This window comes from Dendrobates tinctorius, unplaced genomic scaffold (genome assembly GCF_039654945.1).
Source record: "Dendrobates tinctorius isolate UK_male_01 unplaced genomic scaffold, ASM3965494v1 ptg000319l, whole genome shotgun sequence".
Classification (NCBI taxonomy): domain Eukaryota; kingdom Metazoa; phylum Chordata; class Amphibia; order Anura; family Dendrobatidae; genus Dendrobates; species Dendrobates tinctorius.
Window position 1 is genome coordinate 3,116,618 of NW_027361986.1, and position 27,618 is coordinate 3,144,235.

General features: G+C 43.5%; 1 protein-coding gene across 1 annotated transcript in view; it reads right to left on the reverse strand.

Moving 5' to 3' along the window:
- The window catches only part of SLC48A1 (solute carrier family 48 member 1), a 39,785-nt gene extending 13,114 nt beyond the window's left edge, over nucleotides 1-26,671 (reverse strand). Inside the window, exon 1 of the mRNA XM_073561436.1 lies at nucleotides 26,417-26,671. Coding sequence (XP_073417537.1) covers nucleotides 26,417-26,549 — 133 coding nt within the window. The 5' untranslated portion in view covers nucleotides 26,550-26,671. The remainder of the gene's footprint in view (nucleotides 1-26,416) is intronic.
- Between the last annotated feature and the right edge of the window lie 947 nt (nucleotides 26,672-27,618).

Consider the following 27,618-nt stretch of genomic DNA (forward strand, 5'->3'; position numbering starts at 1 on the left):
AAAAAAAAAATAGTGGCCTGCAGAGCTGAAATCACATAGATTTGGTCACTGTCCAAATATTTCTGGACCCAACTGTATATAAAAACGATTAGGGAATAACAGTTACCATTTTCAGTGAAGAAATGTAACATTTTATTGCAGGAAGTATCACCAGGATGAGAACGTGACTCATCAAGGCGTTTTGCACAATCAGTTTTCGGACCTTGCTAAATAAAATAAAAAGGGAACTATTTCTAGAGTTGAAACTCTTTCTAAAAACAGTGAAAACGAGGCAGCGTGATTCAGCAAATAATCCAAAGTTTTCGAAAATCTGAAAATGCCAAGTCACGGTGAAGACCCTTCTCTCTACTCCATGTGCAGTCATCAGCGGATTTCACGGATCAGGGGTTACGACCAACGGAGAAACTGTGCACAACTAAAAGGTTTCCATATACAGAGAACACGATAGGAAAATGTCCCGACATATGAACAGAAAACACCGCTGCGCGTGACTGTGTGCCATACGTCATGCCGAGGCTGCCATGTTAACCATAAAGTAGTGCTGGATGCTATTGTGGTGGCTAAGTGTGAATTAACTCCTGGAGAGGAAAAGTACATTTTAGGTCTATGATAAAATTACTGAAAAGGTAATTATAGCCACTAAAATTAAACACTTGTGCACATGGCTGTATTTTCGATCCAAGGATGATCTGACAAAATGTTGGATTGAGCGCGGACAAATGTTATAAGGGATCATGCACTTGTCAAATTTTTTAATCGGACCAAGTCATTCCATGGAAAAAAAAAAAAAATATTCAAAATTGCTGCACTGCAGAGTGTGACCCGATATTTGGATCGCACTGCTCCATAGAAAACATTGGACTGCGCTCGGATGGCATCTGAGTGCAGTGCGATTTCCGCGCACTGACAGAATGGAGACTTTTTTTCTCCATTTTCTCCTCATCCGAGAATCAGATCACACTACGCTCACACTCTGATCAAACTCATCATTTCTCGGATAAGAAAAAGGAGTCTGCACATAGCCTAAAGAAAACCTGTCAAATACTTTTACCACACCCTCCCCTCAATCTATTAATTAAAGCACTGCACATGCAGCGAGAAATTGCATTTTGAAGTGGTGTCTGTAAATGCACTGGAGTGTGACGATGCACTTACAGCTTCTCAGCCTCACGCTGTATTTTCTCCCTAGCATTATCCTTACCTGGCCGACTGACAGATGCTTTGCTCTGGTCCATGGTGTAATAACCTTTCAAGCCCCGACCGGAAGCGCGTCATACATCCCGCCCATCGGTGCCCTTGACACGCAATCGCAGGGCAGAAATGAGTTGCCATGACAGACGGGGGTCTGTTGATGACCACCGTGCCTGTGATAATGACCCTCCTGTGAACGCTGGCCTATGATTTCTGCTATACATACCAGGGCTCAAGGCCTGCTATGTACAGTACAGGCGACCGGACGATCACAGCTTCAAGGGGAGTATTAAGCCACCATTGGTTTTAACATATAGTGTTGAGGAAAACGGGAAAAAAATTCCAAGTACGGTGAAATTGCAAAAAAAAGTGCATTTGCTAAAACTGACCTGCCATTATGATTCTCCAGGTCATTACAAGTTCAGAGACCCCAAACATGTCTGGGTTGTTTTTTATCTAAGTGGTGAAAAAAATTCCTAAATCTGTTAAAAAGAAAAATTGCGTCATTTTCCGATACCAGTAGCGTCTCAATTTTTCTTGATCTTGGGTTGGGTGAGGGATTATTTTTTGCGCGCCGAGCTGACGTTTGTAATGATACCATTTTGGTGCAGATACGATCTTTTGATCGCCCGTTACTGCATTTTAATGCAATGTTGCGGCGACCATAAAAACGTAATTCTGGCACTTCTACTTTTTTATCTCGATACGCCGTTTAGCGATCAGGTTAATTCTTTTATTACATTGATAGATCGGACAATTCTGAACTCAGCGTTTTATTTTGAATGGGGCACAAAGGGGGATGATTTGAACTTTTATTTTTTTTTAACCCCTTATCCCCCGGAGCTTTTTTCGGTTTTGCACTTTCGTTTTTCGCTCCCCTCCTTCCCAGAGACATAACTTTTTTATTTTTCCATCAATATGACCATGTGAAGGCTTATTTCATACGGGATGAGTTGTACTTTTGAATGACACCATTGGTTTTACCATGTCATGTACTAGAAAAAATTCCAAGTGAGATGAAATTGCAAAAAAGTGCAATCCCACACTTGTTTTTTGTTTGGCTTTTTTGCTAGGTTCACTAAATGCTAAAACTGACCTGCCATTATGATTCTTCAGGTCATTACGAGTTCATAGACACCAAACATGTCGAGGTTCTGTTTTAATTGGTGAAAATATATTCCAAAGTTTGCTTTAAAAAAAAAAAAAAATTAGCGCCATTTTCCGATACCAGTAGCGTCTCAAATTTTTCGTGATCTTGGGTCGGGTGAGGGCTTATTTTTTTGTGCTGAGCTAACGATTTAAGTGATACCATTTTGGCACAGATATGATCTTTTGATCGCCCGTTATTTCATTTTAATGCAATGTTAAGTATTACCTGCCTAACCCAGGAAGAAGTGCAGAACCGCCTTACTAAGATTAAAATTGACAAATCACCAGGCCCTGATGGCATTCACCCTCGGGTATTAAGGGAGTTAAGTAATGTGATAGACAGGCCTCTATTCCTTATATTTAAAGACTCTATAGAAACAGGGTCTGTTACTTTTGATTGGCGGCAAGCAAATGTGGTACCAATATTCAAATAGGGGTGTAATAGGGAACCTGGAAACTATAGGCCGGTAAGCTTAACATCTGTTGTGGGTAAAATTTTTGAAGGGTTTCTAAGGGATACCATTATGGAATATCTCAATGTTAATAAATGTTTAATTCCATATCAACATGGATTTATGAAGGAACGTTCCTGTCAAACTAACCTGATCAGCTTCTATGAGGATGTAAGCTCTCAAATGGGCCAAGGAGAATCATTGGATGTCATTTATCTCGACTTCTCTAAAGCATTTGACACTGTCCCACATAAAAGATTGGTAAGATGAGAAAGCTTGGGCTAGGGGAAAATGTGTGTAGATGGGTAGGTAGCTGGCTTAGTGATAGAAAACAAAGAGTGGTTATTAATGGTGCATACTCAGATTGGGCCAGGGTTACTAGTGGGGTACCACAGGGTTCTGTATTGGGCCTCCTACTATTTAATATATTTATTAATGATCTTGTGGATGGCTTACACAGTAAAATATCAGTATTTGCAGATGATACAAAACTATGTAAGGTAGTTAACACAAAGGAGGACAGTTTGCAACTAGACAGATTTGAGTAAATTGGAGAATTGGGCTGAAAAATGGCAAATGAGGTTTAACACAGATAAGTGTAAGGTTATGCACATGGGAAGGAGAAACAGATGCTACAATTATTTACTAAATGGGAAACTGCTGGGGAAATCAGACATGGAAAAAGACTTAGGCATCTTAGTCAATAAGAAGCTAAATTGGAGTGCCCAGTGTCAGGCAGCTGCCACCAAAGCAAATAGGGTCATGGGATGCATTAGAAGAGGTTCTGGGGACACGAGATGAATACATAATTCTCCCTCTGTACAAATCACTCGTCAAACCACACTTGGAGTATTGTGTGCAATTTTGGACGCCGGTGCTCAAGAAAGACATTACTGAACTTGAAAGGGTTCAAAGGCGGGCTACTAAAATGATAAATGGAGTTGGTTCACTACAATACCCAGAAAGGTTATCAAAATTAGGTCTATTTACTCTAGAAAAGAGAAGACTTAGGGGAGACTTAATATATATGTACAAGTATATCAGAGGGCAATACAGAGATCTCTCCAATGAACTGTTTGTACCAAGGACTGTGACAAGAACAAGGGGGCATTCTCTTCGTTTGGAGGAAAGACAATTTCTGCACCAGCATAGAAGAGGGTTCTTCACGGTAAGAGCAGTAAGGCTCTGGAATTCTCTTCCTGAGGAAGTGGTGATGACCAACTCACTGAATGAATTTAAGAAAGGAATGGATGCTTTTCTTGTGAGTAACAGTATAGAAGGTTATGAATAACATAATATTATAGGTAGATGGTTGACCCAGCTTAGGGGAAGGAATTTTTTTCCCTATGGAAAAAATCGGCTTCTACTCTGTGGGTTTTTTGCCTTCCCCAGGATCAACAATGCAGAACAGCTGCACTAAAAATAGGCTGAACTAGATGGACAAAAGGTCTTCCTTCAGCCTTCAAAACTATGTTACTATGTTGAGCCGACCAAAAAAAAGTAATTTTTCATTTTTTTCTCGCTACACCATTTAGCGCTCAGGTTAATCCTTTTTTTATTGATAGATCGGGTGATTCTGAACACGGTGATACCAAATATGTGTATGTGTGATTTTTTTTTTTTATTGCTTTATTTTGAATGGGGTGAAAGGGGGGCGATTTAAACTTTTATATTTTTTTTTATATTTTAAACACTTTTTTTTTTTTTTTTTTACTTTTGCCATGCTTCAATAGCCTCTATAGGAGACTAGAAGCTGGCACAACTCAATCATCTCTGCTGCATAAAGGCGATAAGCCGGTCCCCTTTATGTAGCAGATTTACTAACTTGCTATAAGCGCCAACCACTGGGTGGCGCTCACAGCAAGCCGGCACTGATAACCATAGAGGTCTCCAGGAGACCTCGGGTTGTCATGCTGATGCACCAGTGACCCGCGATCACGTGACGTGGGTCACTGGTGTGCGGATTTCCAGAGCGACTGCTGGAAGAGCCAATTGAATGCCGCTGTCAGCGCCTGACTGCATCATTTAACTAGTTAAAAGCTGCGGGTGGATCCCGATTCCACCCGCGGCTATTGCGGGCACATGTCAGATTTTCAAAATAGCTGACATGTCCAAGAAAAGATGTGGTCTCACCGCTGGAGCCCACATCAAAGGGAGGGATACCGACATCGGCGTACTATTACGCCCGATGTCGGTAAGGGGTTAATATTTTTAAACTTTTTTTTCACTTTTGGCATGCTTCAATAGTCCCCATAGGAGACTAGAAGCTGCAGTTGTCCCATCGGCTCTGCTACATACGGGCAATGATCAGATCACCTGTATGTAGCAAATGAGCAATTCTGCTATGAGCGCCGACCACCGGACAGAGCTCATAATAATCCAGCAGTGATAACCATAGCGGTCTGCTGGAGACGTCTGGTTGTCATGCCAAGCCATCGGCAACCTGCCGCCATGTAACACGAGCTCCGAAAGGTGGGATTTCCAGCGCGCTTGCCGAGTTTGACAGCGGCATTTAACTAGTTAACAGCCGCGGGTGCATTGCGAATCCACCCACGGCTGTCAGAGGCACATGTCAGCTGTTTCGAACAACTGAAATGTGCCGGAAAAGATGTGGGCTCAGCGCCAGAGCCCACATCAGAGGGAGGGAGTCCGACATCGGCAAGGGGTTAAATTCAGGAAAAAAAAAAAAAAAAAAAAAAAACAACACAATTCAAAATCGCTCCACTTTTGCCCCATTAAAAATAAAACCATGAAAACACATTTAGTGTCACTGCTTTCTGAAAAGTCTTACCCAAAATATAAAATGAAACCAAATCGGTAAACGGCATAATAATAAGGAAAAAATCAAAGCGCCCGAATTACGTTTTTTGAGCCGTCGCAACATTGCAATAAAATAAACATAGAATGATAAATGGTATCAATAAAAACATCAGCTCAGGGCACAAAGTAAACCCTCACACATCTCCATATGCCAAAAAAATTAACATGAACTTGTAACGTTGACGATTTAAAAAAAAAAAAAAAAAAAAAAAAATATTGACAATTTTTATTTTTTTGTATTTCCATTTTTTTCACTACCTAAATAAAAACAAAATCCCCCCCCCCAAAAAAAAAAAAAAACTACAGTATACATGCTTGGCATCTGGGTACTTGTACTGACCCTGGGAATCATATTGCCAGGTCAGTTTTACCATATAGTGAACATGGTAAATAAAAAACAATTGTAGGAATTAAATTTTTTGCAATTTTAACACAATTGGGAGGTTTTTTTTCTTGCTTTGCGATGCATCACATAAGAAAAAGAAAAAAAAGAGAGGGAATTTGCTGTTTCCCAGGTGCTGGTAACCACTGCCGGGAACTGAACCGTAGCTTCAGATAGTGGCAGGTAGCAAGGCTAAAATGACATCCTGGCACACTTAAGAACTGAAACCCACCACAGAAGTATACGGCTTTCTATTTCCACCATTCCCAAGAAACCTCACACTGAACCTCGTTTATTGCAGAACGGCTGTGGCCAATTCATTTCTGACCGGACTGGTCATTCTTACTTGTCCATTAGTTTGGTCAAAGAAAATAAAGTTCTCAGATTGATCATTTCCTAGATGTAACAGGTTCCCACTTTTGAGTTCCAGGCTGCATATGTTTGCAATGAGCCTGTATTGCTACTAGTACATAGCCGACATATTTTGGGACCACCAAAACACAAAGTTAATTGAAAATATTAACTCCTGGCACCAAACGTCACCGAGTTCCAGCCTGCCAGGTATGTTACATATGAGTTTAATGAAGGCATGAATATATCCAGTCCTGAAGTGCACGCCGGGCTTATTGGCAGCAGATTTGTTTTTATCTAGCAAAAAGCAGCTGTTTATAGAGAAGTCAAGCAGAACATATTCTATCCAGACAGAGCACAGCAACTTCCAACAACGCTAAAAGGAAAAGGAGTCACACAACTGCATTGCCACAATAACATGGCGAATCTCTGACCATCTTTGCTTTGGAGACTCTGCCTCTCTAACACGCTCTTTTAAAACAGTCATGCGATGTGTACATTAACTCTTCAGCTGTTTTTCGTTAGTACCACTTACTTTTCCAACCATTTGATAACCTTGTACCAACTTTTCTGAAATGTGCTGCTGCCTTCCATTTTTAGAATTTTATTTTTTCAAAGGAAATGGAAAACATCTAAGTTTCACCTTCTGATGTGTGTTCTATATTTTGCTGTAAATAAAATATGGCTGTACGAGATTTCCAAATCATTGAATTCTTGTTTTATTAGTGTTCCAACTATTTTTTTTGGAATTGAGGTTGTAAATAAATAAATACACTTTAGCCAAAGAAGATGTCCTGGATGTCTAAGCTCCTTATGTACCATGTGGTTCTAGCAAATGTGGGCTCAAAAGCTTATTATATGCTGAGTAACTATGGTATACAGCAGGGCTCTTAGATATGGCAGCCATGACTAAGAGCACTACTGCTCGAAACCCGGCAGTGTTACTACTAGTGCCCACAGATGTACTAGATATAGTATTGAAGCTCTACGCCCTTTAGGACGGAGCCATTTTTCATTTTTGAGCTTTTGTTTTCGTTACCGTATATACTCGTGTACAAGCCGAGATTTTCAGCCCATTTTTTGGGGCTGAAAGTCCCCCTCTCGGCTTATACACGAGTCATATACCGTGGGGGGATCGGCAGGGGAGGGGGAGCGGGGGTGTCAGATCATACTCACCCTTCTCTGCAGCTCCCCTGCTTGTTCCATGTTGTCGGCGCTGTTCTCTTCCTGCTTCAGCTGTCAAATGGTACCCGCTCATTAAATATGCGCATATTTAATGAGCGGGTACCACGTGACCGCTGAACCAGGAAGAGAGCAGCGCCGACAACATGGAACAGCAAGCAGGGGAGCTGCAGAGACAAGCGCCAGGACCCGGTGAGTATGAACGGGGGGGGGGGGGGGGGAGGCATATCCACCTGTCCCTGCGCTCTGCTGTCTTGCGTCCTCTGCCTGCACAGTCACTGCAGAGCAGGGGGCAGCGACTGAGGTGAGCATACAGGTTTTTGGTTTTTTTTGTAAGGGAGCGGCAGCAGCAACATGATGGGGCCACACACTGTGCAGATAACTGGGGCCACTCACTGTGCAGCAAAGCTGGGGCCACTCACTGTGCATCATAACTGGGGCCACTCACTGTGCATCATAACTGGGGCCACTCACTGTGCATCATAACTGGGGCCACTCACTGTGCATCATAACTGGGGCCACTCACTGTGCATCATAACTGGGGCCACTCACTGTGCATCATAACTGGGGCCACTCACTGTGCATCATAACTGGGGCCACTCACTGTGCATCATAACTGGGGCCACTCACTGTGCATCATATCTGGGGCCACTCACTGTGCATCATAACTGGGGCCACTCACTGTGCATCATAACTGGGGCCACTCACTGTGCATCATAACTGGGGCCACTCACTGTGCATCATAACTGGGGCCACTCACTATGCAGATAACTGGGGCCACTCACTGTGCATCATAACTGGGGCCACTCACTGTGCATCATAACTGGGGCCACTCACTGTGCATCATAACTGGGGCCACTCACTGTGCATCATAACTGGGGCCACACACAGCAGATAACTGAGGCCACTCACTGTGCACCCTCGGCTTATACACGAGTCAATAAGTTTTCCCATTTTTTTGTGGCAAAATTATGGGGGGTCGGCTTATACTCGGGTCGGCTTATACTCAAGTATATACGGTAATCTATTTCCCAGCGACAGAGCCATATGACCGCTTCCATTTGCGGCTTCTTTATTTGCGGAACAAGTTGTTGTTTTGAATGATATGCTTTTTCACATACAGTGGGGAAAAATAAGTATTTGATACACTGCCGATATTGCAAGTTTTCCCACCTACAAAGAATGGAGAGGTCTGTAATTTTTATCTTGGGTACACTTCAACTGTGGGAGACAAAATCTTAAAAAGAAAAAAAAAAAATCCAGAAAATCCCATCGTATGATTTTTTACATAATTTGCATTTTATCGCATGAAATAAGCATTTGATACAACAGAAAATCGGAACTTAATATTTGTTAAGGAAACCTTTGCTTGGCATTACAGATGTCAGAAATTTCCTGTAGTTCTTGACCAAGTTTGCACACACTGCAGCAGGGATTTTGGCCCGCTCCTCCTTACAGATCTTCTCGGTTTCTGGGCTGTCGCTGGGCAACATTGAGTTTCAGCTCCCTCCAAAGATTTTCTATGAGGTTCAGGTCTGGAGACTGGCTAGGCCACTCCAGGACCTAGAAATGCTTCTTACAGAGCCACTCCCTAGTTGTTCTGGCTGTGTGTTTCTGGTAATTGTCATGCTGGAAGACTCAGACACGGCTAGGGTTGATCGAATAGCTTCGGATAAGTGCTTATCCGAATAGCTATTTAGCTATTGCACTTCCTGAATAGCTGCCTCAGTAGCCTGGATACCTGGAGCGCTCCCGATAATCAGCTGTTTGTCACCGCAGCTACATGCGTCACGGCTGTGTGACAGTCACAACACACATGCTCTCCATGCATGTGTTGTGACTGTCACACAGCTGCGACACATGCAGCTGCGGCGCCAAACAGCTGATTATCGGGAGCGCTCCAGGTAACCAAGGCAGCTATTCGGGAAGCGTTATAGCTATTTGGATAAGCACTTATCCAAAGCTATTTGATCAACCCCTGCACGACCCATCTTCATTGTTCTTACTGAGGGAAGGAGGCTGTGTGCCAAAATCTCACGAGGCATGACCCCATCCTCCCTTCAATACAGTGCAGTCATCCTGTCTTCTTTGCAGAAAAGCACATCCAAAGTGTGATGTTTCCCCCACCATGATTCACGGTTAGGATGGTGTTATTGGGGGTGTACTCCTTCTTCCAAACACGGCGAGTGCAGTTGATATTAAAATTTCTAATTTGGTCTCATCTGATCTCATGACAGTTTTCCATGCCTCCTGTGGATCATCCATATGGTCACTGACAAACTACAAACAGGCCTGGACATGTGCTGACGTGAGCAGGGGAACATTGCGTGCCCTGCAAAATTTTAATCCATGATGGAGAAGCGTTTTACTAACGGTAATGTTTGACAATGCGGTCCTCAGCTCTCTTTAGGCAATTGACCAGGTCCTCCCGTGTAATTATAGGCAGATTCCTGACCTTCCTCAGAATCATCCTTACCCCACGAGGTGAGATTTTGCATGGAGCCTCAAACCGAGGAAGACTGTCAGCCATCTTGTGTTTTTTTTCCATTTTCTAATAATTGTGCCAACAGTTGTTGCCTTCTCACCAAGCTGCTTGCCTATTGTCCTTTAGGCCATCCCAGCCTTGTGTTGGTCTACAATTTTGTCCCTGGACAGCTCTTTGGTCATGTCCATGGTGAAGAGGTTGGAGTGTGATGGATTGAATGTGAGGACAGGTGTATTTTATACAGGTAACAGGTACAATTAATACAAGTAATGAGTGTAGTGTAGGATGGCTTCTTAAAGAAAACCAACAGGTCTGTGAGAGCCAGAATTCTTGCTGGTTGGTAGGAGATCTATTCTGCCTCTTCCTGATGACTGCAAATCCAAGCATCCTAATTATCAGCTTCTTAGATAATTGTATAACTCATACTCACACCACCAGGCGTCCGCAGATAGTTTTAACTCCACCGGCAATGCAACTGTAGAAAGACCAGTAGAAACTATGCTGTTTTCTTCCAAAATCTTGTAATAGTTTACAATGAACAGTAGGTAAAAAGGAGTAATCTGTACAGGGAAGTACACATGAGTCTTGAGTAATGGCCGCTGTAGGCTAAACTGAAGGGAGGAGCAACCTAATACAGAGCTCAACTACGGGAGGGACAATCTTCACAAAGTCTCATTCTACCTAGCAACAACAGGGAATATGCTGATTGGAGAAAAAACAACACAGAATGAAAAAAAAAAAAATAATAATATATATATATATTACAAGTTGTTCCAATTCGTGGGACACAACATGATGAAATACTTATAAACACCCGAAAAAAATCAAAAAGGCCTAAAGCAGGCACTTCCCATATATAAATAATCTTACCAAAAAAAGGAAGTATACACCAAGTTCAAATAAATCTCAATCCATCTTTATTCAAAACACCAATATTAAGATAAAATAATGAAGATACAGATGCAAATTAAGGACTACAAACCACGGGTAGCGTATTTACACATCATTAAAGTCATAAAAACTTGTATACTCTATTATTACGCATCCTCTGGTAGAGACAATATATACAGTATATGTATGACCAATCACTGGTCTAAAAGACCTAAAATAGTTTCCACAAGTATAAAATTACATAGGTGTTACAAAAAAATATATTAAAAAAAAATACATATATATCAGCAGAGCTACCTTTAATAATAGAACTCTAATTCACTTGATAAAGTGCACTAGTGCAAAACTAAAGTATACTTAGTGTAAATGCCAAAAAATATATATAGCACTGCTTATAAGGTATATTAGGGTAGTACAAAAATAGACTTTCAATAAATCACAATAACAGTTAATCCGCAAAATGCAGATAATACAAAGTGCCAGTGGTAATGCCAGCAGTCTTGGTAAATATATAAATATATCAGTAGTACTACCACTAATAATAGTACCCTAATTCCCTTAATAAAGTGCACTAGTGCAGAACTAGGCTATTAAATATATACTTAGTGTAAATGCCAGAAGTATAGCACTGCTAATAAAGTACATTAATATAGTACAGCAATGGACTTTCAATAAATAGATCACAATAATAGTTAATCCGCAAAGTGCAGATAGTGCAAAATGCAAATAGGGCATGGCAATCTTGGTAGATATGAAGAATTAACCCATTAAACATATAAAATTAAGAAAGTAACACCTGGTAAATGATGCCTGACCTGGGAGTAGTCCTTGTGCCCCGACCTTATTAATGGTAGCTCTGCTGATATATATGTATTTTTTTAATATATTTTTTGTAACACCTATGTAATTTTATACTTGTGGAAACTATTTTAGGTCTTTTAGCCCATTGATTGGTTATATATATATATATATATATATATATATATATATATATATATATATATACACATACACACACACACACACACACACACACACACACACACACACACACTGTCTCTACCAGAGGATGCCTAATAATACAAGTATACAAGTTTTTATGACTTTAAAGATGTGTAAATAAGCTACCTGTGGTTTGCAGTCCTTAATTTGCATCTGTATCTTCATTATTTTAATAATAATCTTTATAAGATGGATTGAGATTTATTTGAACTTGGGGTATACTTCCTCTTTTTTTTTTTTTTTTTTTTTTAGGTAAGAGTGATAAAATACTTATTTCATGTAATAAAATGAACATTATTTAAAAATCATACAATGTGATTTTCTGTTTTTCAATGTTAAGATTTTGTCTCCCACAGTTGAAGTGTACATTCGATAAACTTTCGATAAACTTTACAGACCTCGCCATTCTTTGTAGAGGAGAAAACTTGCAAAATCGGCAGAGTATCACATACTTATTTTCCCCACCGTATAACGTACAGCAAAATGTGAAAAATTCATGCCGGTAATAACGCGGTTCTGCTATATTGTGTAATTTTTACGGCATTTATCTTATGGTAAAAATGGCCTGACTAAATTATTTCTTTAGGTTAGTTACATTACCAAACTTATTTTCCTTTCATTAGTTTAGCAAGAATTTAGAGATTTGTAAAAACCTATCTTGGCTCATGTCGCCATTCTCTTTGGCCCATAACTTATTGTTTTCCCCTGTAATGGAGCGGTGTGAGATCTTGTTTTCTGCACAGCGAGCTGCAGTTTTTATTGATATCATTTTGGTTTACTTATATGATTTTGAGCACTTTTTATTACATTTTTTGATAGAGGGGCAGGGACTAACAAAAATATAAATTCCGGCATTTCCATGTTTATCTTTTCTTTATGTGGATTACTGTTTGAGTTAGTTTTATTTTTTTCATGATATCTTTATTCTAGAATTTGGAAAAAGGGCGACAAACATTTACGCTTTTTAAAGAACATTCAATAACTTTTACATTGAAATCGATCAAAAGTGAACGATACTGGGAGCAGATTTTGAAGTGGATCTTGTAGAAGAATCTGCTTTCGGCTGTGTGCACACGTCCGGAATTCCCACGGATATAATGCGTTTTTGCCGCATTTTTTCACCGCGAAAACGCGGCAAAAACGTATAAAATAAGCAACCTATTAAATTCAATGCCCACCATGCGCAAAGTAAGCGGAAAATGTGCGGATGGTACCCAGGGTCTGGAGGAGAGGAGACTGTCCTCCAGGCCCTGGGTACCATATCCCTGTAAAAAAATAAATAAATAAATAAAAAAAATAAAGAATTAAAATAAAAAAAAAAATTGTGATATTCTCACCTTCCAGCGTCCCCCGCAGCGTTCCCTCCTGTCAGCCATGCTCCCGGAATCTTCCGGTCCCAGTGAAGCCTTGCAGCAATGACCTTTGATGAGACCGCTACATCAAAGGTCAATGTCGCAAGGCATCGCTGGGAACGGGACTTGCCGGGAGCATCGCAAGGATCAGAAACGCTGCGGGGGACGCCGGAAGGTGAGAATATCACAATAATTTTTTATTATTTTTAACATTATATCTTTTTACTACTGATGCTATATAGGCAGCCTCAATAGTAAAAAGTTGGTCACACTTATCGAACAGTATGTTTGCCCGGAAATTTCCGTGGCAATTCCGCAACGTGTGCACATAGCCTTAAAATCCATATTAAAAAAAGAAATGTGAACATGCAATTTTAAGGGCTAACACTTGGGAGAGAAAGAAGCACAACCAATGAGAGTGACAGTTTGGCAGGCATCAGTAGTAGTGATGAGCGAGCATGCTGAAGATCTATTGTAGACCTGAAGCCTCTGTCTCTCCAGCTCTATTTCCCACCAAGTGCCACTTCCTCCCACTTGACTGACAGCCTCTATGCTTTGTGACTCCAGGCCAATGAGCCATCAGTCAAGCAGAAGGCGGCGGCAGCAGCAGCACTGAGAGAGGAAATAGAGCTGGAGTGACAGGGGTTTCATATCTACAGGTGCATCTCACAAAATTAGAATATCATCAAAAAGTTAATTTATTTCAGTTCTTCAATACAAAAAGTGAAACTCATATTATATAGAGTCATTACAAACAGAGTGATCTATTTCACGTGTTTATTTCTGCTAATGTTGATGATTATGGCTTACAGCCAATGAAAACCCAAAAGTCATTATCTCAATAAATTAGATTACTTTATAACACCAGCTTGAAAAATGATTTTAAAATCCGAAATGTTGGCCTACTGAAAAGTATGTTCAGTAAATGCACTCATTACTTGGTCGGGGCTCCTTTTGCATCAATTACTGCATCAATGCAACATGGCATGGAGGCGATCAGCCTGTGGCACTGCTGAGGTGTTGTGGAAGCCCAGGTTGCTTTGATAGCAGCCTTCAGCTCGTCTGCATTGTTGGGTCTGGTGTCTCATCTTCTTCTTGACAATACCCTATAGATTCTCTATTGGGTTAAGGTCAGGCGAGTTTGCTGGCCAGTCAAGCACAGTGATACTGTTGTTTGTAAACCAGGTATTGGTACTTTTGGCAGTGTGGACAGGTGCCAAGTCCTGCTGGAGAATGACATTTCCATCTCCAATAAATTTGTCGGCAGAGGGAAGCATGAAGTGCTCTAAAATTTCCTGGTGGACGGCTGCGCTGACTTTGGTATTGATAAAACACAGTGGACCTACACCAGCAGATGACATGGCTCCCCAAACCATCACTGATTGTGGAAACTTCACACTAGGCCTTGCAAATCAACATCCCAGAGTCTGGAGGAAGAGTGGAAAGACCACAATCCAAGCTGCTTGAGGTCCATTGTGAAGTTTCCACAATCAGTGATGGTTTGGGGAGCCATGTCATCTGCTGGTGTAGGTCCTCTGTGTTTTATGAAGACCAAAGTCAGCGCAGCCGTCTGTGAGGAAATTTTAGAGCACTTCATGCTTCCCTCTGCCGACAAGCTTTTTTTTGGAGATGGAAATTTCATTCTCTAGCAGGACTTGGCACCTGTTCACACTGCCAAAAGTACCAATACCTGGTTTACAAATAACAGTATCACTGTACTTGATTGGCCAGCAAACTCGCCTGACCTTAACCCCATAGAGCAGGGGTCCCCAACCACCGGTCCACGGCCCAGCACCGGGCCGCTGCAGTGCCCTTGCCGGTCCGCAGACACAAGGGGAGCCAGGGGCGGTGCAGCAGCTGATTCTCCTAGCCGCGGTCAGTGGCGTAGCGTGGGGGGGTGGTCCGCCCCAGGCGGCACGTGTTGGGACGGCGCGCAGCAATTCCTAGATTGCGCTCATTGTGTAGCGGCGGCCAGGGAGCGATCCAAGCAGCTCCGCTGCCTGCAAGAGGGAATAGCAGGAGCGGAGCTGCAAGGACCCGTCCAGCTTCCTGCACGCCGCCCGCGCTTCCTGTCTCTGACTGACACAGAGGAGCGCGCCGCTGAATGACGTCATCATTCAGCGGCCGCTGCTGTGTCAGAGCGAGGAAGCGCGGGCAATGCTGCAGACAGGTGGTGTGTGTATATATATATATATATATATATATATATATATATATATTTTATGTCTGTGTGTGTGTGTGTGTGTGTGTGTGTGTGTGTGTGTGTGTATGTGTATGAATGTCTGTGTAGGTTAGCCTGGCCCTGGAGGAGATGGGGACGAGGAGAAGACCATGATGGGGAGAAGGCAATGATGGGAGTGATGGAGAGACGGCAGTGATGGGAGTGATGGAGAAGGCAATGATGGGGAGAAGGGAGTGATGGGGTGAAGGCAATGATGGGGTGATGGAGCAGGCAAGGATGGGGGTGATGGAGCAGGCAGTGATGGGAGTGATGGGGAGAAGGCAATGATGGGAGTGATGGGGTGATGGAGCAGGCAATGATGGGAGTGATGGGGAGAAGGCAGTGATGGGGTGATGGAGCAGGCAGTGATGGGGAGAAGGCAGTGATGGAGAGATGGCAGTGATGGGAGTGATGGAGAAGGCAATGATGGGGAGAAGGGAGTGATGGGGTGAAGGCAATGATGGGGTGATGGAGCAGGCAATGATGAGGTGATGGAGCAGGCAATGATGGAAGTGATGAGGAGAAGGCAGTGATGGGGTGATGGAGAAGGCAGTGATGGGAGTGATGGGGTGACGGAGCAGGCAATGATGGGTACTCTTCGGATGCTTCCGGATTATCAACGACCAAAGGGGCAGCAAATTTTTCAACCGCCCCGGGCGCGACAAACAGTTGCTACGCCACTGGCCGCGGTCCCTGTCGTCGTCGGTGGTGGCTTCATCCAGCGCTGAGCTGTCACGTGCTACCGTTCATTTAAGGTCATGAATATTGACGCCACTCATCTCCCATAGGCGTGGTGTCCATATTCATGGACCTTAATGAGCGGTAGCACGTGACCGCTCCGCACAGAAAGCTGAAGCGCCGCGAGATGCAGGGACGTGCAGCGACGGGAAGGAAGTTCAGCGACAGTGACGTGAGGGGTAAGTATGATGGGGGAGGATGGGGGAGCCGAGCGGAGCCATATATACATGGGATGGAGAGTGGGAGCGGCCATAAAAACATGGGATGGCGAGTGGGAGTGGAGCCATAAATAAAGGAGGGAGAGTGGGAACGGAGCCATAAATACATAGGATGGAGAGTGGGAGCAGAGCCATAAATACATGGGATGGAGAGTGGGAGCAGAGCCATAAATACATGGGATGGAGAGTGGGAGCAGAGCCATAAATACATGGGATGGAGAGTGGGAGCAGAGCCATAAATACATGGGATGGAGAGTGGGAGCAGAGCCATAAATACATGGGATGGAGAGTGGGAGCAGAGCCATAAATACATGGGATGGAGAGTGGGAGCAGAGCCATAAATACATGGGATGGAGAGTGGGAGCGGAGTCATAAATAAGGGAGGGAGAGTGGGAGCAGAGCCATAAATACATGGGATGGAGAGTGGGAGCGGAGTCATGTATACAGGATGGGAAGGTGGGAGCGGAGCCATGTATACAAGGATGGGAGCATGTGAGCAGAGCCATGAATACAAGGATGGGACAGGGGAGCCATGCATACAACAGGGGGAGCCACACAGAGCTGGACAGGATGGGGGGGGGGGAACCACACATACATTTTCTGATGATTAGAAAATAATCAGCATGTACAGTACTCCAGCCAGGGCTGTGGAGTCGGTAAGCCACAGTTGCGATTCCGACTCCTGGATTTTATCAGGCTCCGACTCCGGCTCCGACTCCTTCATAAATGGCCAATTCATAACAACAAATTTACTGTTATAAAATATTAAACATCGTGCTTATTCAGTTTCTCACCATCATATAAGTAATCAGACCACTTAGAGCAAAAACTACATTTATTAGAATACAATTAGAATATAGCAAATAACTTTTATAAACTTTTCTAAACTGTAAGTAAATATGCAATAAACACTTTTATGCAGTTAATAAGAAGAAATCTATAAATTTGTCCTCAGAAAAAGTATTGCCTCTGTCAGATCCCCCTTCATGGATGCCCTCAAATCTGATCTAATTATTTTGAGAGCAGAGAACAACCTCTCTACACTAACTTGTGTTGGTGGCAAAGCAGTAACCACTCGGGCAACATCTCTGACAATGTCAGGATACAGAGGAATCGCTTGTTGCACTGTTATTTTTGATGAACGGTCAAATTTCTCAATTTCTTTTAGTGCACATGAAAAATTCTGCTGAAATGTACTGGCTGTGTTCCTTGATGGGGATGACTCTTCTATGCGGGAACGCTTTGCACGGTCCTTGTGATCCAAATATTTTTCGAAATTAAATTCTTCATCAGTTGATGATGAGGGTGAAGATGTGGCAGGACGACCAAATTCTTCTTGTTCCTCCTGACTGTTCTGCAACCCTTTCATCCTTACTGCTATTTCAAACAGAGCTTCTTTTCCTTTACTTAGCTGTTGATCATCTAGAAGAATCCGATGCATTGGGTCTACATAAACAGCTGCCAAAAGAATGTTATTTTGTAATAGTAGCTCCTCTCTCCGTTTCATTGATGTAGCAATGCCACTTGGAATTAACCCTCCTCTTTGGGACAGGCGAAACATCAGGTTCTTCCACTCCTTTAAGAAAATACCTGGAGTTAAGTCCTCTGCTTGTAATTTTTTAGTCACTGTAAATGGGTGCTCTAGCAATTTTTCCAGCTCAGTCACCTGATTCCACTGACTTTCATTTAGCGTCAGTTGAGGGTTAGCCATGTCTACAAGAAAGGTTTTCAGTTCAAACAAGCGCTGAATCATTAAGTAAGTACTGCCCCATCGTGTGGCTTGATCAGGTCAACGAAAAAAAATTTTTTTTCTGGTGTCCAAAATATTTTAATGAATTTGGGGTATTTTTGGGGTGCTGATTCTGAATATGTCATCAGTTTTGCCAGATTGGCTCAAGTTTTTGAGATTTTTGGTATCTTATTTATAGCACTTGTTGGTAAATGCGACGCATCATCTCATTAATTTCTTTGGATTAGTACTTGAACTGAGCAGTTCTCAATATAGTTTTGTGTTAATTAGTGTTCTAAAAGTTTGTTCATAGCTTGATTTTTGCACTAACTTTATGTTGTTGTCTGTTTTCCAGTGAAAAGCATGAACTCATCATGAAGAAGTTGTCTTAACGATCCAGACTCATTCTGTTACATTTGTGGTGAATATACACTGCCAAAACATAGAAGAAACATAACACACTTCGTAAAAAAAGTGTATTTTGCCTATTTTGGGGTTATGCTTGGGGACCAAGACAAGTTTTGGGCACCACACATAGTGTGCAAAGCATGTATCGAATTATTACGAAAATGGAGCAAAGGACAAAGAAAAAGCTTCAAATTTGGTGTTCCAATGGTGTGGAGAGAGCCAAAAAATCATCATGATGACTGTTATTTCTGTGCAGTGCAAGTGCAAGGATTCAATAAGCATAAGAAACGAAAATGGGAGTAACATGGAATCTGCAAGAAGGCCTGTCCCTCATTGTGAAGATGTGCCTGTACCTGTGTTTACCATAAATAACAGTCATCATGATGATTTTTTGGCTCTCTCCACACCATTGGAACACCAAATTTGAAGCTTTTTCTTTGTCCTTTGCTCCATTTTCGTAATAATTCGATACATGCTTTGCACACTATGTGTGGTGCCCAAAACTTGTCTTGGTCCCCAAGCATAACCCCAAAATAGGCAAAATACACTTTTTTTACGAAGTCTGTTATGTTTCTTCTATGTTTTGGCAGTGTGTATTCACCACAAATGTAACAGAATGAGTCTGGATCGTTAAGACAACTTCTTCTTGATGAGTTCATGCTTTTCACTGGAAAACAGACAACAACATAAAGTTAGTGCAAAAATCAAGCTATGAACAAACTTTTAGAACACTAATTAACACAAAACTATATTGAGAACTGCTCAGTTCAAGTACTAATCCAAAGAAATTAATGAGATGATGCGTCGCATTTACCAACAAGTGCTATAAATAAGATACCAAAAATCTCAAAAACTTGAGCCAATCTGGCAAAACTGATGACATATTCAGAATCAGCACCCCAAAAATACCCTAAATTCGATGAAATATCTTTGGCACCAAAAATGCTGTTGACCAGTGAATTGCCCCTTTTCCAGCACGTCTCTTCAAAATTGAGTCAACTTTAGGGGGTTCTGGCAACAGTAGCCAATTTTCTCACCTTGCCAATCAGTGCAGCAGCATGTCCTTCTTGCAGACTGTCTCTTATAGCCAGCTGTAGCGTATGCACAACACAGCGCATGTGATGAATGAAAGAACATATTGACACAGTTTCAACAAGATCATCTAAACTATCATGTTGCTGTTCATCTGAAGCAACTTCAGTTTGCTCCTCAGTTACAATACTGTGTTCCTCTATTTCAAACATTTCTGTGTCTGTGGACCCAGAATGTTCTTCTAGCTGCTGGTCACCATCATTACTCTCATTCATTAGCTTAATAGTACTTATCATATTTGAAGGATTGTCAGTTACGACAGAAAGAACTTGCTCTTTTTTAAGTTCATAGTCTTGCAGAACCTTTTCCACCAAGACCTGGAGAAACTCACTGGTGTGATGAGCTTTGGTGTCTTTTACTGCCAATGTCTTGGTAACTATTTCATTTTTGTCACAAACAAATCGGACATTGATGGCAAAATAGTTCACTCTGTGACGTGTGCAGGCATCCATTTTAAGAAACAGAAAGCGTCCCTTGAGTTTTTTTAAGTTCTTCCTTTTGTTTAAAAGCTTCTTCGATTACTAATTTTCTAATACTTTCTCTCTCCAGAGAAACACCAAGCTTGCGGGCCATTTCCCCATTCAGACACATAAAAGCTGGTCGTGAAAATAATGAAATAGGCACACTATCCTTTACAACAAGCTCTATGATCTGTTTTTTAAATGTATCTACTGTCATTGTCACAGTAATTTTGTCACTGACAAAATATCTTGCAACTGATGGCTGCAAAGTTCTCTGCTCCTTTGTTTGGCTGGAAGAGCTGGGCACTGGTTCATTGGTTTGGATGCAGTCTTTCTCATCCACTGCTTTCAGTACTTCTGGATGAAAGCGCTGTAAATGTCTCTTTAGATTAGAAGCTCTGGTAGGAGCATTTTTATCTTTGCCTGAATATGCACTCATCTTGGCTTCACAGCATTTGTTTTCGTCTGGATCATTTGTCATACACTGACAGACATAATGTTTTCTATCTTGAGTGATGGTGAAATGTTCAAATACAGCTGATTTAATGTGATGCTTCTTTGACATTCTCAGGTTTTTAATTCTGCATTCACAATCCAAATGACAATTGTTTTTCCTAAAAACAATTGTACAAAATTATTGCCAGGTCGTACAACTGATATAGTGGTCAGTAATACTGTTATTATTCCTCATGTACTCACAGTTAACTGATGCAAAGTTTGTTGAAAGGATAATACTTCTTACAGTCTTCCTCTTCTGAGTAGCAGGCAGCTGTGAGATGCTTGGAAGACGCACACCTAGTATGATCTAGTCTAGAGGATGAGCTTTACTACTAAGAATTTGCAACACATTTTCACTTTCAGTTTCATACATTGTAAGTAGGGGGGTTGGGGCAGCATGAGGTTAACCAAGTATAAGATTAGATAAGGGCAGTGGAGAACAGTGACACACAAGAATTGTCTCTATCTCCAGCAGAACTGCTTATCACTGTTGTTCATAGTTTGATAGAACATATACACTCACTGGCCACTTTATTAGGTACACCATGCTAGTAAGGGGTTGGACCCCCTTTTGCCTTCAGAACTGCCTCAATTCTTTGTGGCAGAGATTCAACAAGGTGCTGGAAGCATTCCTCAGAGATTTTGGACCATATTGACATGATGGCATCACACAGTTGGCTGCACATCCCTGATGCGAATCTCCCGTTCCACCACATCCCAAAGATGCTCTATTGGATTGAGATCTGGTGACTGAGGAGGCCATTTGAGTACAGTAAACTCATTGTCATGTTCAAGAAACCAATCTGAGATGATTCGAGCTTTATGACATGGCGCATTATCCTGCTGAAAGTAGCCATCAGATGTTGGGTACATTGTGGTCATAAAGGGATGGACATGGTCAGCAACAATACTCAGGTAGGCTATGGCGTTGCAACGATGCTCAATTGGTACCAAGGGGCCCAAAGAGTGCCCAGAAAAAATTCCCCACACCATGACACCACCACCACCAGCCTGAACCGTTGATACAAGGCAGGATGGATCCATGCTTTCATGTTGTTTACGCCAAATTCTGACCCTACCATCCGAATGTCGCAGCAGAAATCGAGACTCATCAGACCAGGCAACGTTTTTCCAATCTTCTACTGTCCAATTTCGATGAGCTTGTGCAAATTGTAGCCTCAGTTTCCTGTTCTTAGCTGAGAGGAGTGGTACCCAGTGTGGTCTTCTGCTGCTGTAGCCCATCTGCCTCAAAGTTCGACGCACTGTGCGTTCAGAGATGCTCTTCTGCCTACCTTGGTTGTAACGGGTGGCAATTTGAGTCACTGTTGCCTTTCTATCAGCTCGAACCAGTCTGCCCATTCTCCTCTGACCTCTGGCATCAACATGGCATTTCCGGCCACAGAACTGCCGCTCACTGGATTTTTTTTCTTTTTCGGACCATTCTCTGTAAACCCTAGAGATGGTTGTGCGTGAAAATCCCAGTAGATCAGCAGTTTCTGAAATTCTCAGACCAGCCCTTCTGGCACCAACAATCATGCCACGTTCAAAGGCACTCAAATCACCTTTCTTCCCCATACTGATGCTCGGTTTGAACTGCAGGAGATTGTCTTGACCATGTGTACATGCCTAAATGCACTGAGTTGCCGCCATGTGATTGGCTGATTAGAAATTAAGTCTTAACACACAGTTGGACAGGTGTACCTAATAAAGTGGCCAGTGAGTGTATATTTGAGTAACATTTATAAAATTCATATGAAAGTTCAATTATGAAATATTAATACATTTTTTTTTAAAGCTGGAGTCGGTACATTTCTACCGACTCCAACCAAAACTAACTCCGACTCCACAGCCCTGACTCCAGCACAATTTTTTCTAAGTGCACAATGCTCCATTTCCTTGTAGGTTCCAATCATCTTTAGCAGTGACGGTCATCAGTAGAAGTAGCCAAGTGCTCCCACTGAAACAGAGAAACAAGCCAGGTGCTCCCACTCATTCAAAACCTATGGTGAGTTGAGTCACATTATAAATGTTATAATTAAATGATAAGTACTGCACTGCTAAAATACAACCGCGTCCATAGCCACGCCCCCTTATGACCAAAGCCCCGCCCCTGCCACACCTCCATCCCCGCCCTGCCGGGCCATGGAAGAATGGTCTTGCTTGAAACCTGTTCCTGGTGCAAAAAAGGTTGGGGACCACTGCCATAGAGAATCTATGTGGTATTGTCAAGAGGAAGATGAGAGACACCAGACCCAACAATGCAGACGAGCTGAAGGCTGCTATCAAAGCAACCAGGGCTTCCATAAGCCTACGTGCACACGGTGCGGATTCCGCTGCGGATTCGCAGCGTTTCAGGCTCTGCAGCAGATTTAGGTGCGTTGTACAGTACCATTGTTTTCAATGGTAAACTGAAAAACGCTGTGCACATGCTGCGGATTTGCTGCGGGTTCAAATCTGCAGCATGCCAATTCTTTGTGCGGATTCCGCTGCGGTTTCACACCTTCTCCATTGTAGAGGTGTGAAACCGCAGGGCTAAACCGCAGGCTAATCCGCAGGTCTTTTGACCTGAGATTTTACCTGCGGATTTTTCCAAATCTGTGCGGAAAAATCCGCAGGAGCAAAATATACGTGTGCACATAGCCTTACACCACAGCAGTGCCACAGGCTGATCGCCTCCATGCCACGCCGCATTGATGCAGTAATTGATCCCAAAGGAGCCCCGACCAAGTATTGAGTGCATTTACTGAACATACTTTTCAGTAGGCCAACATTTCGGGTTTTAAAATAATTTTTCAAGCTGGTGTTATAAAGTATTCTAATTTATTGAGATAATGACTTTTGGGTTTTCATTGGCTGTAAGCCATAATCAGCAACATTAGCAGAAATAAACACGTGAAATAGATCACTCTGTGTGTAATGACTCTACACTGTGTTCCAAATTATTATGCAAAAAATATTTCCTCATATTTTCTCTAAATTACCTATATGAATTGGAGTCATTGTTATTTTCCAGTCATCTAATATTCTAGTATAATTGCAATGTTTTTGAACAAATTGCCTATGAAAAACAGTATATTTTTAAAAATAATAAACACTCAAAATGCATGTTCCAAATTATTATGCACAGCAGAGTATTCAGCCTTTTTATTTTGAACAAAAAAATGGTCAATTGTGAAATTATAAGCATTATCAGCTTATTACAAAATGAAATCAAACAGTTTTCAAGTCAAAACTTTATTCTAGGTGATGTTACATTTGCACATAGGACCACTTGTTGGAAAGAAGCTTCTGAACTCTCTCGTCCATTGAATTTGTCAGTTTTTGGATGGTTTGTGCTTCAATTGTTTTGCATGTGGACAGAATACCCTCCCAGAGCTGTTGCTTAGATGTGAACTGCCTCCCGCCATCATAGACACTCCTTTTGATGATGCTCCAGAGGTTCTCAATGGGGTTGAGGTCAGGGGAAGATGGTGGCCACACCATAAGTTTGTCCTCCCATAGCAGCCAGAGATGCAGATGTGTTATTTGCAGCATGAGACGGTGCATTATGCATGAAAATGATCTTGCTGCGGAAAGCATGGTTCTTCCTCTTGAACCACGGCAGGAAGTGCTGTTTTAGAAACTCCACATAGATTATGGCGTTCATCTTTACCCCTTCAGGGATCCTAAAGGGGCCGACAATCTCTCTCCCCATGATTCCAGCCCAAAACATTACTCCACCTCCTCCTTGTTGGCGCCTTAGCTGTGTTTTCATGAGGTGTCCATCAACCAGCCATCCTCCACTCCATCCATCTGGACCATCGAGCGTTGCACGGCACTCGTCGGTGAACAAAACAGTTTGGAAGTCAGTCTTCATGTACCGTTTGGCCCACTGGAGCCGGTCTGCTTGTGTGCAGTGGATAGAGGTGGTCGACAGGATGGCTTACGCACAGCTGCAAACCTCTGAAGGACCCTGCATCTTGTTGTTCGGGGGACGTTGGAGGCATAAGCAGCTTCAAAAACTTGTCTGCTGCTATGACAAGGCATTTTTGCAGCTGCTCTTTTAACCTGACGCAATTGCCTGTTGGAAAGAGTCCTCAATTTTTCCTTATCAGCACGCACACGTGTGTGCTGGGAATCAGCTACATACTTCTTGATTGTGTGATAATCACGATGAAGTGTCTTAGCAATGTTGCTTGTAGTCATGCCTTCACCTAAATACTCCACAATTTGTTGCTTCTCAGCAGCCGACACATCCTTTTTCTTTCCCATTTTGGCAAAAAATGTAGGCTGCTTAATAATGTGGAACAGCCTTCTTAAGTAGTCTTGCCTTTATTTGGACACACCTGCCAAACTAATTTGCACAGGTATCTGCAATTGCTTTCAGTGATATAAAGAGCCCTGACACACATCACCATCAATGAGTTTAAATGACAAACAAAAAAATTCTAACCTTATCACTCCTAAACTCTTTTTGCATAATAATTTGGAACACAGTTTATTATATGAGATTCACGTTTTTGCATTAAAGAACTGAAATAAATTAACTTTTTGATGATATTCTATTCTTGTGAGATGCACCTGTACAATACATCTTCAGTGTGATTTGCACATCAATTAAAATGCTGATTTCTCAGTAATGGAGGAACTGAGTGGTCATGTAAAGATGCTGCTGGACTTGTCTTTGATAGTGCTCTATGCGCATATAGATAGACTTAGGGGTCAAATCCTGCTCCAGATTCCCTTTAAAGGTTCCCTTGTCACAAGACAGTTGCACTTCAAGGCATTGTCTTACAATGATGTCCAGATTAAATCACACACCCCCTCCCCCACAATAAATACGGCACCTGATTAGTCCCAGAGTGAAGCAAAGTATGCTAATACATAATTATTCTTGATCTTCTACATGAAACTAGATGACAAGCGAGCTGCCATTACAGGGTCCACTGGGGAGACACGGCTTTAATAGGGCACCCATAGAGGACCATTAGTTTTTATTCTACGTTCATATACGCGCACAGCTCCCCTCCGCAGACACACAGCGCCCCCAACTCACATGCAATGCCCACAACGCACAGCGCCCCTCTACACACACAGCGCCCCTCCGCACGCGCACAGCGCCCAAGACCCACAAGCGCCCCTCCGCACGCGCACAGCGCCCAAGACCCACAAGCGCCCCTCCGCACGCGCACAGCGCCCATGACCCACAAGCGCCCCTCCGCACGCGCACAGCGCCCATGACCAAGCGCCCCTCCGCACAGCGCCCATGACCCACAAGCGACCCTCCGCACAGCGCCCATGACCCACAAGCGACCCTCCGCACAGCGCCCATGACGCACAAGCGCCCCTCCGCACAGCGCCCATGACCCACAAGCGCCCCTCCGCACGCGCACAGCGCCCATGACCCACAAGCGCCCCTCCGCACAGCGCCCATGACCCACAAGCGCCCCTCCGCACAGCGCCCATGACCCACAAGCGCCCCTCCGCACGCGCACAGCGCCCATGACCCACAAGCGCCCCTCCGCACAGCGCCCATGACCCACAAGCGCCCCTCCGCACAGCGCCCATGACCCACAAGCGCCCCTCCGCACAGCGCCCATGACCCACAAGCGCCCCTCCGCACAGCGCCCATGACCCACAAGCGCCCCTCCGCACAGCGCCCATGACCCACAAGCGCCCCTCCGCACAGCGCCCATGACGCCCCGCATCCCACCCTCTGCACACAACAAATGACATCACATTCGTCTCTTCTCCCAACCTGGGAAAGCTCCAGATGACACCCAGCACCTGCGGCTCAGCACAGGATTGCCCCTACCTGACAGGCCCCCCATGGCCGCAGTCCAGGGTTGCCCAAAGGCCACATTCCAAGCCAGGAAAGCCGACACACCAATGAGGGTGCCCATGGTGGCGTAAACGATCCGGATCCAGAGCTGCTTGGTGACCGCCATGAAGACAGGGGCTGCGCTCCGACAACACGGGCAGAAGCCTCGCTCCGGAGCACGGGTGCGCAAACAAGAGCGCCCCTTTCAGTCTCAGCACGGATTGGCTCGCGCAGCTGTGAGCGAAACAGCTGGGAACCAATTGCTGCGCGGAAAATGGGAGAAATTACAAAGCCAGGACCAATGAATAAAAGCAAGCCTGTTAGCCAATAGGATGAGCGCTCTGATCTGCTGTTACTAGGCAGAATTTGTACTTGGCCGGTATTACAATTGTACTAAGCTGGTGTGATGGGGAGCCGCGCTAGTGACGTCACGCAGTGCTCCGGCTTACATCATCGGTGACGCGCCGGGGTGCTGAGTGCTGCTCACGTTAGCATGGAGATACGGGCACAGCGGGGTTTCGGAACAAAATGGAGACGTGCAAAAGCCAGAAGGCTCACCATTCACCTGTGTATGTGAAACTGGAGCCATGAAATGCAAAAGGCACTGTAACTCCCTAAACGGATTGTCCACAGTTGGAGACCCCTCTAATAATGACTCCAGGGAGGTGAAAGGAATAGAGACTGATACTTCCTGGCCTGTCAGTGATCGGCTGCAGCTCTCTCATATGACGTCCCCTCATGAAGCTGAGCCGATAGTGGACAGCCCCTTTAAGAGTATACAATGTGTCCTTAAACGGTCATGTACAGTGTGATGCATAAATGAGTACACCCCTAAAGATTTGTCAGAAAACCTTTCAGAATCAACATTTCCTTGGGATAAACTAAGAAATTGGGTCGCCCTCCCAGGGCTGTGGGGTACTCGGTACCGGGCCGGTCTCTCAGAGGGGATTGTCACAGTAGCGGTGACCCGGTCCGTGGCCCTGGCTGCCCATGTAAAAGGGATAAGTGATGGAATAAAGTTTATGAGTGAATGATTCGTGACGCCACCTGTGGAGCTCGGCAATGAAGATGTTAAGCCGACGCTGCAGACAGATCCTCTGGGACAGATGGTGTGGTGCAGCAATGATGGTGTAGCCCTCCACAGGCAGGGCTGTAGTCCCAGGGCAGAGTAGATGAAGAAGGTAGGTATTAAGGGA